Below are 12,744 nucleotides of genomic sequence, written 5' to 3' on the forward strand. Positions count from 1 at the left end.
GGGGCCTTTCCATTTAGTCCTCTGGTGAGCTTTTACCCTTCTTCTTTTTTTTTTAACTACCCGGAAACAGCGCCAGCAGCGCATTCCCAGAGTACGGGCAACCGCGGCTTGCCAGTCTCCAACCAAGAGCTTCAGCGATTCCCTCTGCGCATGTCTCCCTGTCGCGCGTTCCCAGTTTGCACCTGCGCAGAACGGCTGGCCGGCCGTCAGCCTTTCTTTTGGTCAGGCCCATTGCAAGGCAGCTCCACCCCTCTCATTCCCTTTTCCCCTCCCCGGCAGCGCGGCGGCAGCGGCGGCGGCGGCTGCTACACCGGGTAGGTTTCCAGTCAGTATGGCCGCTCCTGCTGCTGCTGGGAAGGTAAGAGCGCGCGGGAGAGCAGGCGGGCGGGCGGAGGGCGCTGAGACTCTCGCGTCCCGCTGCCCTTTCGCCCTGGCGCGCCTTGAGCGAGCCGAGAAACCCCGCGAGGGGCGGCTGAGCCGGGGCCCGCCTGAGCTCCGGAGGCTGACCGGGTTTGTTTTGATTTCACAGGTCGAGGGAAAGTTTTCGTGGACGGCGGCCGCTTGACACCCAGCTCGTAAGGCGTCCGGCCTCCAGGCCTCTCCCGGGCGGTAGCGGGACGGAGCTCCGGCAGGGCGAGAGCAAAAGGCGCCTCAGGAAGGGAGTGAAATTTTTCGCCCTTTCGCTGCCACCTGCAATTCCCGAGTCTTCGTCGCCCGCGGTGCCACCGGCCTTCGCCCTCCCAGTTTCCTGAGGAGATTCTGCCGCCGTTTGCCCCGAGACCTCCACAGCGAGAGCCGCCGGACGGCTTTCTCCCCCTTTCCCCGATAAGTTATCTGCGTTGGTTTAGACCCTCAGTGGAAGGGACCCCAATAGAGCCCTGCTTTCACCCGACGTCCGCATCTGGCTGATCAGCCTCCTGTCCGTTTCTCTCTCTCTGCTGGAGGAGCCCCGTGTTATTCAGTGGCTCGGATATGTAGCCAGGTGTATTGCGCTAAGATGTATGGGGAAATACTTGCATTTCCTTCATGATCGCACTGGGGTTTCCGTTGGCTCCTTGAAAATTGGAGCCTGGGCCTATGCTGCCTAGGGAGGGGGGGAAACCTGTTTTTTTTTTTTAGCAAGGCATCCTCCCTTTCCTGATCCTGCTGATGTGTGAAACGATGAACCACAGACTTATCCCTGGATCATTCTCCAGTTCTTAACTCCTGTCTTGTGAACCTCTTCAGTCCCACTCTCTTGAAATTTTTATTGCTTCTCTGGTGAAGAAAAGCTAGGGCAAGTGATTACGGAAGAGGATAAAAGTGCGCACATCCCAAACAAGTATTTTTTGTGTGAGTCATTCACTTGGATTTATAACTATCTCCACCTTAATTTGAACAAGTTCTGTTTCTCTTTGGAGTGGTATATGCTTATTCACATCATTGAGGGAGATGGATTAAAGTAGAACTTCTTAAACTTGCTACAAACCTTTTTTTAAAAAGAAAACAATGGGGCTTCTCTGTTGGATTATTGCCTGCCTTAGTTCACAGACTGGAGGTATGAGTTGTTAGACCTTGATGGCAGGTAATGTTTGTCCTGCTTTAATGTGAAGTATAGTGGGAGCTTTGCTTATCAACTGTGGAGGGGGACTTGGATCAAGAAGAGTTTCTCTTCTTTCCTGGTTGGTGTGGCACCACATATCTATCCTCAATGCCTTCAGCCTTGGCTATCTTTACTTGCCGCCCGAACTCTCATCCATTTCAAGAACGCCATGTCTACCTGGATGAGCCTGTCAAAATTGGACGATCAGTGGCTCGATGTCGACCGGCTCAAAATAATGCCACCTTTGACTGTAAAGTCCTGTCTAGGAATCATGCACTTGTCTGGTTTGACCACAAGACTGGAAAGGTAAGACATTTTAAATTTCTCAAGAAAATTTTATGAACATGCTTTCTTTAATATTAGTTACTTTAGTGTTGCTAATTCTTCGAAGACTGAAATGTTGATTTACATGTTTCAGACTTTATTAAATTTTGCCCAAGGCATTGGTTTTTAAGAAATTTATCAATAAATAGGCCATATTAGCTTGTAAAGTGTTTTTAAAAAATTGTTGAATTTATTCTGACAACAACCTTCTCATTGCACTATTATATATTTGAAACTAAGAAATGTGCAGATACTGCACATCCATCTCAAACAGTACTATTGACTTATTGTCTCCAACACTGCTTTATAGTACTATATAATTTGATGTCTGAAGATAGCAGATATTTCCATGCCTGATCAAAAGTACCTTAGTCATTAGTTCTCTAATAAATCATTTAATTTAAAAAATAAATCATTTTTTATCTTCACTATCTATGCTTAGATGGTTTTTTTATTGTAATATGATTTAAAATTGGGCAAATATTCCAGTTTTTTAAAAATGAATGCTGTAGCTAATGATGCAGCTAGTTTTTTGCTTGTCATTCTGAGGAAAGTAATACTTAAGTGAAGTAATTTTTTAGTATTCTGAAGCTATAATTTAAACCTCCAACTTTACATGGCAAGCAGATGCACATTTTATTGAGGATTCCTTTGGGTAATTGTTATATTCACCCTTCATAAAATATAACTGATTGTATCTGAGCAATGTATCTTTATTTGCTTTGTATGTTTTAAAATATATTTAAGCAAGAATGTTCCAGTTTTAAGAATACACAATTTAATTTTAAGTATTTAACACAAAAAATTGGAAATACCTGTACACGGTATTGTAGTTTTACATTCCATTAGTACCATAATGGAATGGGTACCGTGGGTTGCATACAAATCAAACTTTTTAAATCAGTGGTACACAAGGTAAGTCATAACTAAGATTTTGGTGTGATCAAACTTGTGATTAATGTCATCTAAAACATGTCAATCATTTCCTGAAAGGTACAATGAGAAGTCTAGGCTTCTTGTGAAAACTTCTTTTTTCAACATAAGACTTATGTTGGATTGCATAGGCATTCTGTACTATTTTAGCTTTAGCTTGTATTAGAAGTTTTTGTGGCATAAAGGCTGATACTCTTTAAATGTTAAGCATGCCATAATACCTATGTTTCTCAAGTAGAAACTAAAGTAGAATATTCAGATATTGTAATATGTTCACATCAATGCTTTTGCTATCCAAGTTACATTCATTAAAGTACCGGTAGTCCTCAATTTACGATCACAATTCATCCCAAAATTTCCTTTGCTAAGCAAGATAGTGTTAAGTAAGTTTTGCCCCATTTTAAGACCTTTCTTGCCACCATTATTAAGTGAAACCCTTTTAAGTTAGTAACATGGTTGTTAAGTGAATCTGGCTTCCCCATTGATTTTGCTTGTGAGAAGGTTGCAAAAGGTGATCACATGATCAGGACACTGGAACTATCATAAATTCATGTCAGTTGCCAAGCATCCAACTGACATGTGATGCTACAATGGTCATAAGTTTAAAAAATAATCAAGTCACTTTTTTCAGTGCTGTTGTAACTTTGAACAGTCATTTAGTGATTACAACCAGTCACTAAATGAATGATTGTAAGTCAAGGATTGCCTGTCCTATTTTTTAGTGACTATAAAATAAGTTTTTAGTGTCAGGTATTAGTATACATTTATTATTTTGAAAACACTTACACTCTTTTGGTTTATTTTAGTGAAAGCTATTAATTAATATATTAGCAAAAATTACCACCTGGCACAGTATGGCATGGACATGATAAGGATGCTTATTTTCCTGCACATTATGCAATAGGAAAAAAAACAGAACAAACTGAAAGTTGAATAAGTTGTAACATGAATGTCATGTGACTTTAATGTAGAGTAACTTGTATTTAAGGTGCAAATTAACAGTTCAAAATATAGAATCCAGTCACACTTTTTGTAATATGTTAAAGATCAAGCGTTTCTAATGATACTAAGAAGCTTGAAAGACACTAAGATATTACTTCAAGACCACCAGGGGAAATGGTAATGTATCAAAGCAACCATCCCAAGATATTCACAAGACTTAAGAGGAATTCTGGTTAAAGTCAGTCTAGGTCTTTGAATTATTTTAGTAGTGAAAATTAACATTAAATAAGGAACAAAGTATTAAAATAATACTGGTTAATTTGTTTGTATAGTCTGTCTTCAGTCCTAAAACCAATCTTTCTAGTTTGACTAAATATGCTGAAATACTTTCTGCAAGTGTGCGTCTATATCTTTGTCGTAATTTATTCTACACATTATTTTAAAACTATACTACAGTGTTGCATAGTAGCAGATTGTTCAGCTGAGGTACAATTTCTAGTTTCAATATGGCTACTACAATCTTGGAACAAATAAGAGATTTTGCATACTCTGCTTCATTTAGTTATCCATTTTCACCTCAGAATCAAGTGGATGCACTTATTTGACTTTATCTTCCTACAGGTTATCACAGGTATTTATCTTAGTTCACAGTGTGCTACATGTATCATCTTTACCTTTGCCCTCTTGAACATACCATATTTTTCACACTATAAGACGCACTGGACAATAAGACGCACATTAGCTTTAGAGGAGGAAAGCAAAAAAAAAAAATTCTGCCTCTGCCTCCCAGCATCCATCTGGTATTCATCTGGCTAGCATCCTTGCACGAAACAGCAAGCAGCCTGGTCAGCTTCAGCATGTTATCGCAGCCTCAGCACATGGCTCATCAGGGCTTTGCTCTTTTCCGGCCACTACCAGTCAACTGACCTGTGCTGCTGCCGGTGCCGCCTGGGAATGCTGGAGTCTTCGCTGCCGAACAGCTGATTAGCGGTTGGATCAGCCTCCTGCAATACCACTGATCAACTGTTCTAGGCGGTGGAGATTGCTGCCACTGCTAATTGCCGCCATTTGGTAGCAATGATCAGCAGTGGCGGCAGCAATCCCTGCTACCTAGAACAGCTGATCAGTGGTATTCCAGGAGGCAAATCCAACTGCCAATCAGCTGCTTGGCAGTGAAGGCTCCAGCGTTCCTCGGCAGTGGTGAATGGTGGTGGTGGTGACAGGAGGCAGCAGGGAATGCCACCGTCGCAACAACCCCCTCCTCCCACCGCAATATTTGCTCTATAAGATGCAGACATTTCCACCCACTTTTTTTTGGGGGGGGGGAGTACATCTTATAGTGCAAAAAATACATTAATTCAATATTATGAACTCTTGAAAATAGGAATGGAGAACAGTGGAGCTACCATACAGTTGTAAACAGTTAAATTTGGAAAGCATACATATTGTAATGGTTGCAATGAGATTGAGAGCTGTTTAATCTGAATTTAAACATTAGGTCTTTTAATGCGTTTATAGTTGGTTGCTGTTCTCCATGATGGCCTTGAAAGATAAAATGGCCACACTTGTACTCTATTTATCTGGCATAGTCACAATAGTGATAAAGAGTATTAGGTGCTACTATAGTTTTAACTAGATTTTTCACTTTGCACAAGGGTAAAAAGACAGATTTCATATTATAATTTGGAATCTCTGGCACGCTTTGGCCCCAGATATCATTGGCTTCTGTGACTGCTGGCACTAGAATGATTTGCCTAAGCTGTATTCTCTCTTGTGTAGCAGATATGTTGGCAGAAAGATGATCCTTGTTATGCTTATGTTTTACATATTTAGATTCTATTAGAAAAAGCACTCTGAGCAAATATATTGTATCTTATACAATTGTATTCTGTGATCATTAATCAGTTGCTCATTATCAAGACTATAATGATCTTGGAATATCATTTGTCCATTACTAAATATTCTATATATTATATCTGAATACTTATGCACAGTAAATTAACATCAAACCAGAGTTCAGGCTTTTGCCACATTTATACCAAATCTGATGAATGGTAAATCTGTAAGTATTAAACATTTTAAGAATTGAGTATGTCTGATTTAGGAATATTTATAGAAATACCTAACATGTAATGCACTACAATATCTTAAACAACCAAAGTTTCATCAATAAAAAGTCAGAGTAATTATTTTGGGATAAAAAGTACAATATTTTGGTCAGATTTAATCTGTGTTCGTAAGTGTTGAAAGCGATTTCTTTTTCCAGATATTGAATGTTCTCAGAAGCAGTGTCTAGTTAGTAATTTACAGAGAAAGCATTAGTTACAAGAGGAGAAAATTGTTCCTCTTATATTAAATTAAAACAGCTTTACCGTTAACTTTGGAATTTGGAAGAGAAGTAACATCAGCAATTAATTCCTTGGAGATGTTACTGCCTACTGATCAGGATTTTCCTGCAGAGATACTAATGTGGTCATTGCTGCAGAGCTAATACTGTAATTGTTGGAGATGCTCCAGTATATTCTCTTCATATTGTATGATATCGTTTACATACAAAATCTAAATATGACCTTACCTTATTGTTCATTTAAAACATAATTGTATGTAAATCAGTATTACAGAAAGTAATAACTAATAATATGGAATATTTTTGATATTTAATATTAATTTCTGTAATTCTCATTTGTACATAGAATTATTGATGTTATTACAAATGATTAGTAATACTAACATCACCAATAATATTATCACAAAATATTTCATCCAACATTTTACATAACCTAACATTAAGATTCTGTGCCCAGTCCAAATAGGAAGTGACAGTAAAATGAAGCTCAGTAACCACACATACTAATCCAGCCTAGCCTCATGCAACAGGAAGGGATTATTATGGAAGCTGTCAGTGCTTATTGTGGTGCAAGCAGTGAAGTTCTGAGAGAGCGTCTCTCCGAGCATTGTCCCTACCTTCCTTAGTACAGTGGTTCAGGAAGGAATAAAATACATTTGTAACTAGCTGGATACCCATGCTGTATCCAGCTAGTTACAAACTGTAAGGAGCCCCAGGCTACTCCTGAGTGAAGGAGTGGAACTTAGGTAATGGAATGTGAGGCAACTAGCAGTTGGAACAGAGTTCTTTTCAGGTGGGGAGGGTGAGTAGAATGTCTAAACTCACAGCCCGCAGGCTGGATGAGTCATGCACTGGCCACACCCACACCCTGTTTAACGAAGGGATAGCAACAGAGCATGTTACTATAAAGCAGCTGGCAGTTATAAGAAATACTGATGATGTGATGGTCATTTTGAAAAATCCTTTTTTAGTGAGCACTTAGAAGCCAAGAGGAACATATGTGTTGAATTTCAGGCTTTGCAGTTCTGGAGATTTTGTGATGAGTGAGTGGCATTTGACTTTTATATATATAGATTAAATTGTTGTCAAACATTCATGCTTATGTCTGTATACATATTGGAATATATTGAGGGAACCCTAAATATTGAGGTCATATTTAAATTTAAATGAGAAAATTAAATGAGAATAATAATTAACCATAGATGTTTACTACAAATTTTACTATAAGCTTTCACAGGAGAGAAGAAAGATGTATTATGCCTGCTCTGCATGATTATATCAATCAGATTGATATAACTGCTTTATAATTATGATGGAAATAGTAATTCCGTCAAAATTGGAGTACCATAGAATTCGCTTCAGTGTGGTTGGAACAACCTGTTCTGAACTCAGAATCATGAAATGTTTTGTACATTTTTAGAATTTTTATTTTATTTCAAAGTAAGGGAAAACAAATACTTTTTTATTCTGATTGACATGTTGGCTAATGTTAGATATAGGGTAGCCTCATATATTTACCTCCCTGCGACCAATTAGATCGCATAGATTAGGCCTCCTCCGAGTCCCATCTGCCAGTCAGTGCCGACTGGCAACTACACGGAGGAGAGCCTTTTCAGTAGTAGCTCCGACCCTTTGGAACGATCTCCCCGTGGAGATTCGTACCCTCACCACCGTCCAGACCTTCCGCACAGCCCTTAAGACCTGGCTAGCCCGTCAGGCCTGGGGATAAAGATAATTTGTCCCCACCCGAATGATGAATGAATGTTGCTTACTATTTTACTTCTATGTATTGTTTGTGTCTATTGTCTGTACCCTCCCTTCCTTATTTTATGTAAGCCGCCCTGAGTCCCCTCAGGGAAAAGGGCGGCCTATAAATACTAATAAAATCCTAAAAATCCTAAATCCTTAACATTTGGTACATTGAATTAACATATCACACACAACTATATTGTGATATGTTTAGGTTCACACATTGTACTGCTAAACCTAACTGTATTATGAACAGTAGGTTCATGATTGAGTGTTTTGCATATAATCCAACCAATTTTTTAATTAAATAAATTGCTGTAGATTAGCTTTGTACATTGTACTAAACTATGACTTTCAGACATGATTTATTGAACAAACTAGTGGGTTGATTTGCACATAATGGTGAACTATAAGACAAGGTTTACCAAAAGCTGGTAGTATAATAATCAACTTCCGTTACAAAATTTTGATATTTCCAGATCCGGCTGTTATCAGTCAGTGATGAAGAAATGATAGCTAGTTAAGTCATTATGAAGTTGAAAAACATGCTATTTAGATATGCATAATATACAATAATGGTTTCCAGATGCAGGTACAACCAAGATTTGCCTGTTCTGATGAATGATTTGCTAATGAACATTGGAATTGTGTAATTATATATTGAATATAACAATTGAAAATTGTCCAAAGTACTTAGATTCAAGAAGAACTACAGACTTCACTTAGGATTGCAAAGGAGAAGAGCAGACAGAGCTGATGAGCAGAGTTAAATATGTTATCTTTACAGATGCCACAAAGGATCCAAGTCCATTCCTCCACCCCTGAATTCTGTTGAGCCTATCTAATGCCAATTTAGTGCTGACCATTAGTTGAATAGATTGAATAAATCTTCTGTACTTCAGCTTAACATATGGTCCTGATACTTTGAACCCAACACCTCTGGAGATAAGTAAACACTGGACTCTTTGCTTTAATGTTGGCTAATTAAGTCTCCTACAGAGAAAAATGTATCTGTTAGTCACTTAAAGTTGAACAAAGCAACAACACTCACAGGACTGCAAAAGACCTAAAAGTCTTCTAGTCCAACCCCCTGCTCACTTATACTATCCCGGTCAAATGGTTGTCCAGTTTATTTTTGAAAACCTTCAGTGACACAACACCCACAACTCTGGGAGGCAAGCTATTCCATTGATTAATTGTTCTTACTGTCAGAAAATTTCTCCTCCCTTCTTTGTTAGATCTCTCTTGAAGGAATACCATCATCATCATCATCATCTCCTCACAAAGACCTTGATTCTGAATGATAGTTAAACAAGTGATACGAGTTCAAAAATAATGCTTTGACCTAAGGATTTAAAACTCAAAATATCACACATGATGTCTGAGAACTGATTCATTAGTTTAAAGATAACATTGAAGCCTTTTTGTATGTTGATACAAAAGTCCTTACCAAGTCAAAATGAGGAAATGAATATCAGATAGTCCATTAATCATACATTTAATAAATAAAGCCACATTTCCTATAAAAGAAAGTCATTTCATTTTGGCAATTTAGCTGGCATAATTTTTAATCAACTACTAGAACAATATTTGGTTTTACATCCTGAGATGAATGCATCCTTAGTCTCACTTGCAATTATTCATGTCAGCCATGATATCAATATTCATTTGTTAATTTGAGAAAACTATATATAATTTTCTCAAAAACTATAGAAAACTATATATAGTTTTCAAACATTGCTAGTATTTTTTTGCAGAAGTAGTATATAACTTGGCAACTTTTTCTGGAAAGAAAATTGTAGAAATCTGTCTGTCCATCCATCTCTTCCTCTCTCTCTCCTCTTCTCCTCCTCCTTTGGAGAGTGACCATCTGAGGAGCCTCTGCCTTGCTGCTTCCTTCTCCTTGCTATGACTTCAGAGAGGTGCAGCTCTGCATTGAGGCACTACCACAGCCAGGGCTGGAATGTGCTCCAACCTCTCTAGCTCCTCCTTGTGCAGCCAGGCCTGAACAGTGAGTTGACAGGCCATTAACTTATTGGCACACAAGATAGTGGTGATCCACTATAATTAGAAAGCTAGATTTTTGGTTCACAATAAGTTAATAGAGAAGACACATCTTTTGGAAAATAGTCTGAAATTGCACAGAGGGTTCTTACTTGCCTAGGGAAGTATCAGTAGGAGAATGATTAAAAAAATAGAATTAATGCAGTGTCTAACTAGAGCAGCTATCTGTTTCTTAATTCAGTTAAGCTGAATTATGTAGTCCTTTGTCCCTAGGCTTACCCTGTGTACTTGGGATACCTCCTCCAATCATTTATCAACCTGCTGAAGAGAGAATGCTTTCTTCCTGCTTTCTGAACTCAGATAGAAAAACATCTTGTTTCAAATCTCTAGAGGTCTGCCTTTTCAAAGATCAAAACTTTTTCTGTTACCTAAGAAGGGATCTTATATATACAGGGTAAAGGCCATGCCTAAGGGTAGGTATGTATTCAGTCTCACAGTTCCTAGACTAGCAAGGAGACTAATACAATATTGTGAATGCTGGTGGGTTATTCACATCATAGGTATTTAATTATTTATTTACATTATAAAATATATATAAATGTATATGCAGCTGATATTGGGTTAAGTAAAAGTCTTCTCCCAGTTGTTTCTGCCTGTCTAATTTAGTCAGGGATATTTGACCTGCTGCAAGGGTTGTCCACTGGGGACAAGGAGATATGTCTTGTCTGCCGCTTTAATTAGTGCCATACATATTTATTTTGTATTTTTTTAATTTTTAAAATAGTTTTATGTATTATAATGTATGTCGCCCAGAGTCACTTGTGAGATAGGAAGCTTTAGAAATCAAATAATATGGTTCATGTAGTAATGCTATCAAATACAATACAGCTCAATCTAGGACGGGTCATGTAGTGATTGTTTGAAGTTATGATGGACCTCTTCAAAGCTACTTACAACCCTGTTCGAAAATTCGGGAACCAGAATGGCTACTTTTTGCATGCTCTGCAACTGGCCAGCCTTTACAGCTTTTTGGACATGTCCTGCAGGCAGTTGATTGTGATTTACAAAGTTTTTGCCGGAAAAAACGTATTTACTTCTGGTTTCTGACAAAAATGTGGCCATGATGAACAATGGATTTGCTTAACAACTGTGCTGTTTGCTTAACAACCATGGCAAAAAAGATGGTAAAATTGGTCAGTCACATGATGACCCACTTTATGACTGCCATGATTTATTCATAATTGCCAGGCTCAGTTACAGTCATAAGTCAAGGATTTCCTGTATTGTTTGGGAACAGGAACCATTTACTAATAAATAAGGCACTGAATTCACTTTCTATTTCTGTGAAAAAACATTGATTCCCCCGCTCTTTTTTCTTCCATAATAATTTCCTTCCTTCACCTCCTCCTTCCCCCAAGCTATTGACACTTTTAATCTCTAATCCTAACCCATTTATATCAATCCATTATGTAACAAATTGCTTAAATGGCAGAAATTATTTCTGCCTTAAACTTATGGGGCTAGAAAAGAATGGTCTGGAGTTTTAGTGCAAATGCACTATTCTGTTTATTTTTTCAATGGTGATGTAGATTAATAGTATGTTGTGCTTTCTGAATAGCAGTGCTAATATCAGCAAAAGTTAGCAGAGGGGATAATACTGGCAGAATTTGATTGTGCCTTTAGAAGTTGGACTATTCAATAAAATATGAAGGGGTTGGTGTGATAGAATGGCCAAGTATGTTCGATAACAATAGTTGCACACTGATGATTTAGGGTTTCTCAGACATTGGACTGGGCATGTGTTGGACAAGCTTTTGTATAGAAATAGATGAATGACAGTTGGTCTTACCTGAACTGTTATTTTAAGAGGTGTTTGCAGGATGGGCCAGGGATGGTATTATCACAGCCAATTGGCCACGAGTGGGTTGAAGCTGAAGCCATGCCTCTGGGCTCCTCTCCTTTGACTCCAGTTTCAACACAGTATGTGCTCCCGAGATCCTGAAAACAAGTCACAAAGGAGACACCTCCATCCCCCAATACTGTCTATCTAACCTAGGGTGGGAACTGGCCCATCCTGCAAACACCTCTTAAATGACCAACTGTCATTTTCCAGAGTGGGTTTGCAGGATGGCCCAGTGATGGGACATACCCAAGTTTCCGTCCCATAGGGTGGGCTCTCACTCATCTGACAGGACCTGTTGCAGGACCCTGCGGCCAAATGCCGCATCAGAGGATGCAAAAGCATCCAGTCTGTAGTGTTGGATAAAGGGCGATGGGGAGGCCCACGTAGCTGCCCTGCAGATGTCTTCTATAGGGGCCTGGGAGGCCCAGGCTGCCGAGGTGGTTCCGCTCCGAGGTGGGGCGTGCCGTGATTCCAGCTGGAACCGGCAAGTTTTGTACCTCGTAGGCGAGGGCAATGGCCAGGTGACTCCACCGACTAATGGTGGACGGGGAAACCCTCTTCCCTAGTGATGAGGGTTGGAACGATACAAACAGAGCCTCAGACCTCCGGAACTCATCCGTCTTAAGTAGATCTGTATGGCCCTTCTTACATCTAAGAGGTGCCACCTGTGCTCCCGCTCCCTGACCGGATCTGGGCAGAAGTCTGGGAGAACCACCTCCTGGGCACGGTGGAAGACCGTGTTCACCTTGGGCAGGAATGCCGGGTCAAGGCGAAGCACTACCCTGTTGTTGTGAAATCTGCATAGATCCTCCCTGGAGGAGGGGGCTCCCAGTTCTGATACTCGCCTAGCCAAGGTGATAGCCAGCAGGAACACAACCTTACAAGTGAGTAGCTGCCGGCTGACTGTCCGGAGCAGTTCGAAAGGCTTGGCCATAAGGGCCCATAGCACCATGGGAAGAT

General features: G+C 39.7%; 1 protein-coding gene across 12 annotated transcripts in view; it reads left to right on the forward strand.

The window, feature by feature from the left end:
• Positions 1–249: 249 nt before the first annotated feature.
• SLMAP (sarcolemma associated protein) overlaps positions 250–12,744 on the forward strand; it is a 92,867-nt gene continuing 80,372 nt past the window's right edge. For all 12 annotated transcript variants that reach the window (XM_032209251.1, XM_032209254.1, XM_032209253.1 and 9 more), the window contains exons 1-2: positions 250–358; positions 530–1,888. In XM_032209251.1, the coding sequence (XP_032065142.1) occupies positions 1,691–1,888 (198 nt within the window). In that variant the 5' untranslated portion in view covers positions 250–358; positions 530–1,690. The remainder of the gene's footprint in view (positions 359–529; positions 1,889–12,744) is intronic.

Source organism: Thamnophis elegans, chromosome 2 (genome assembly GCF_009769535.1).
Source record: "Thamnophis elegans isolate rThaEle1 chromosome 2, rThaEle1.pri, whole genome shotgun sequence".
Classification (NCBI taxonomy): Eukaryota; Metazoa; Chordata; class Lepidosauria; order Squamata; family Colubridae; genus Thamnophis; species Thamnophis elegans.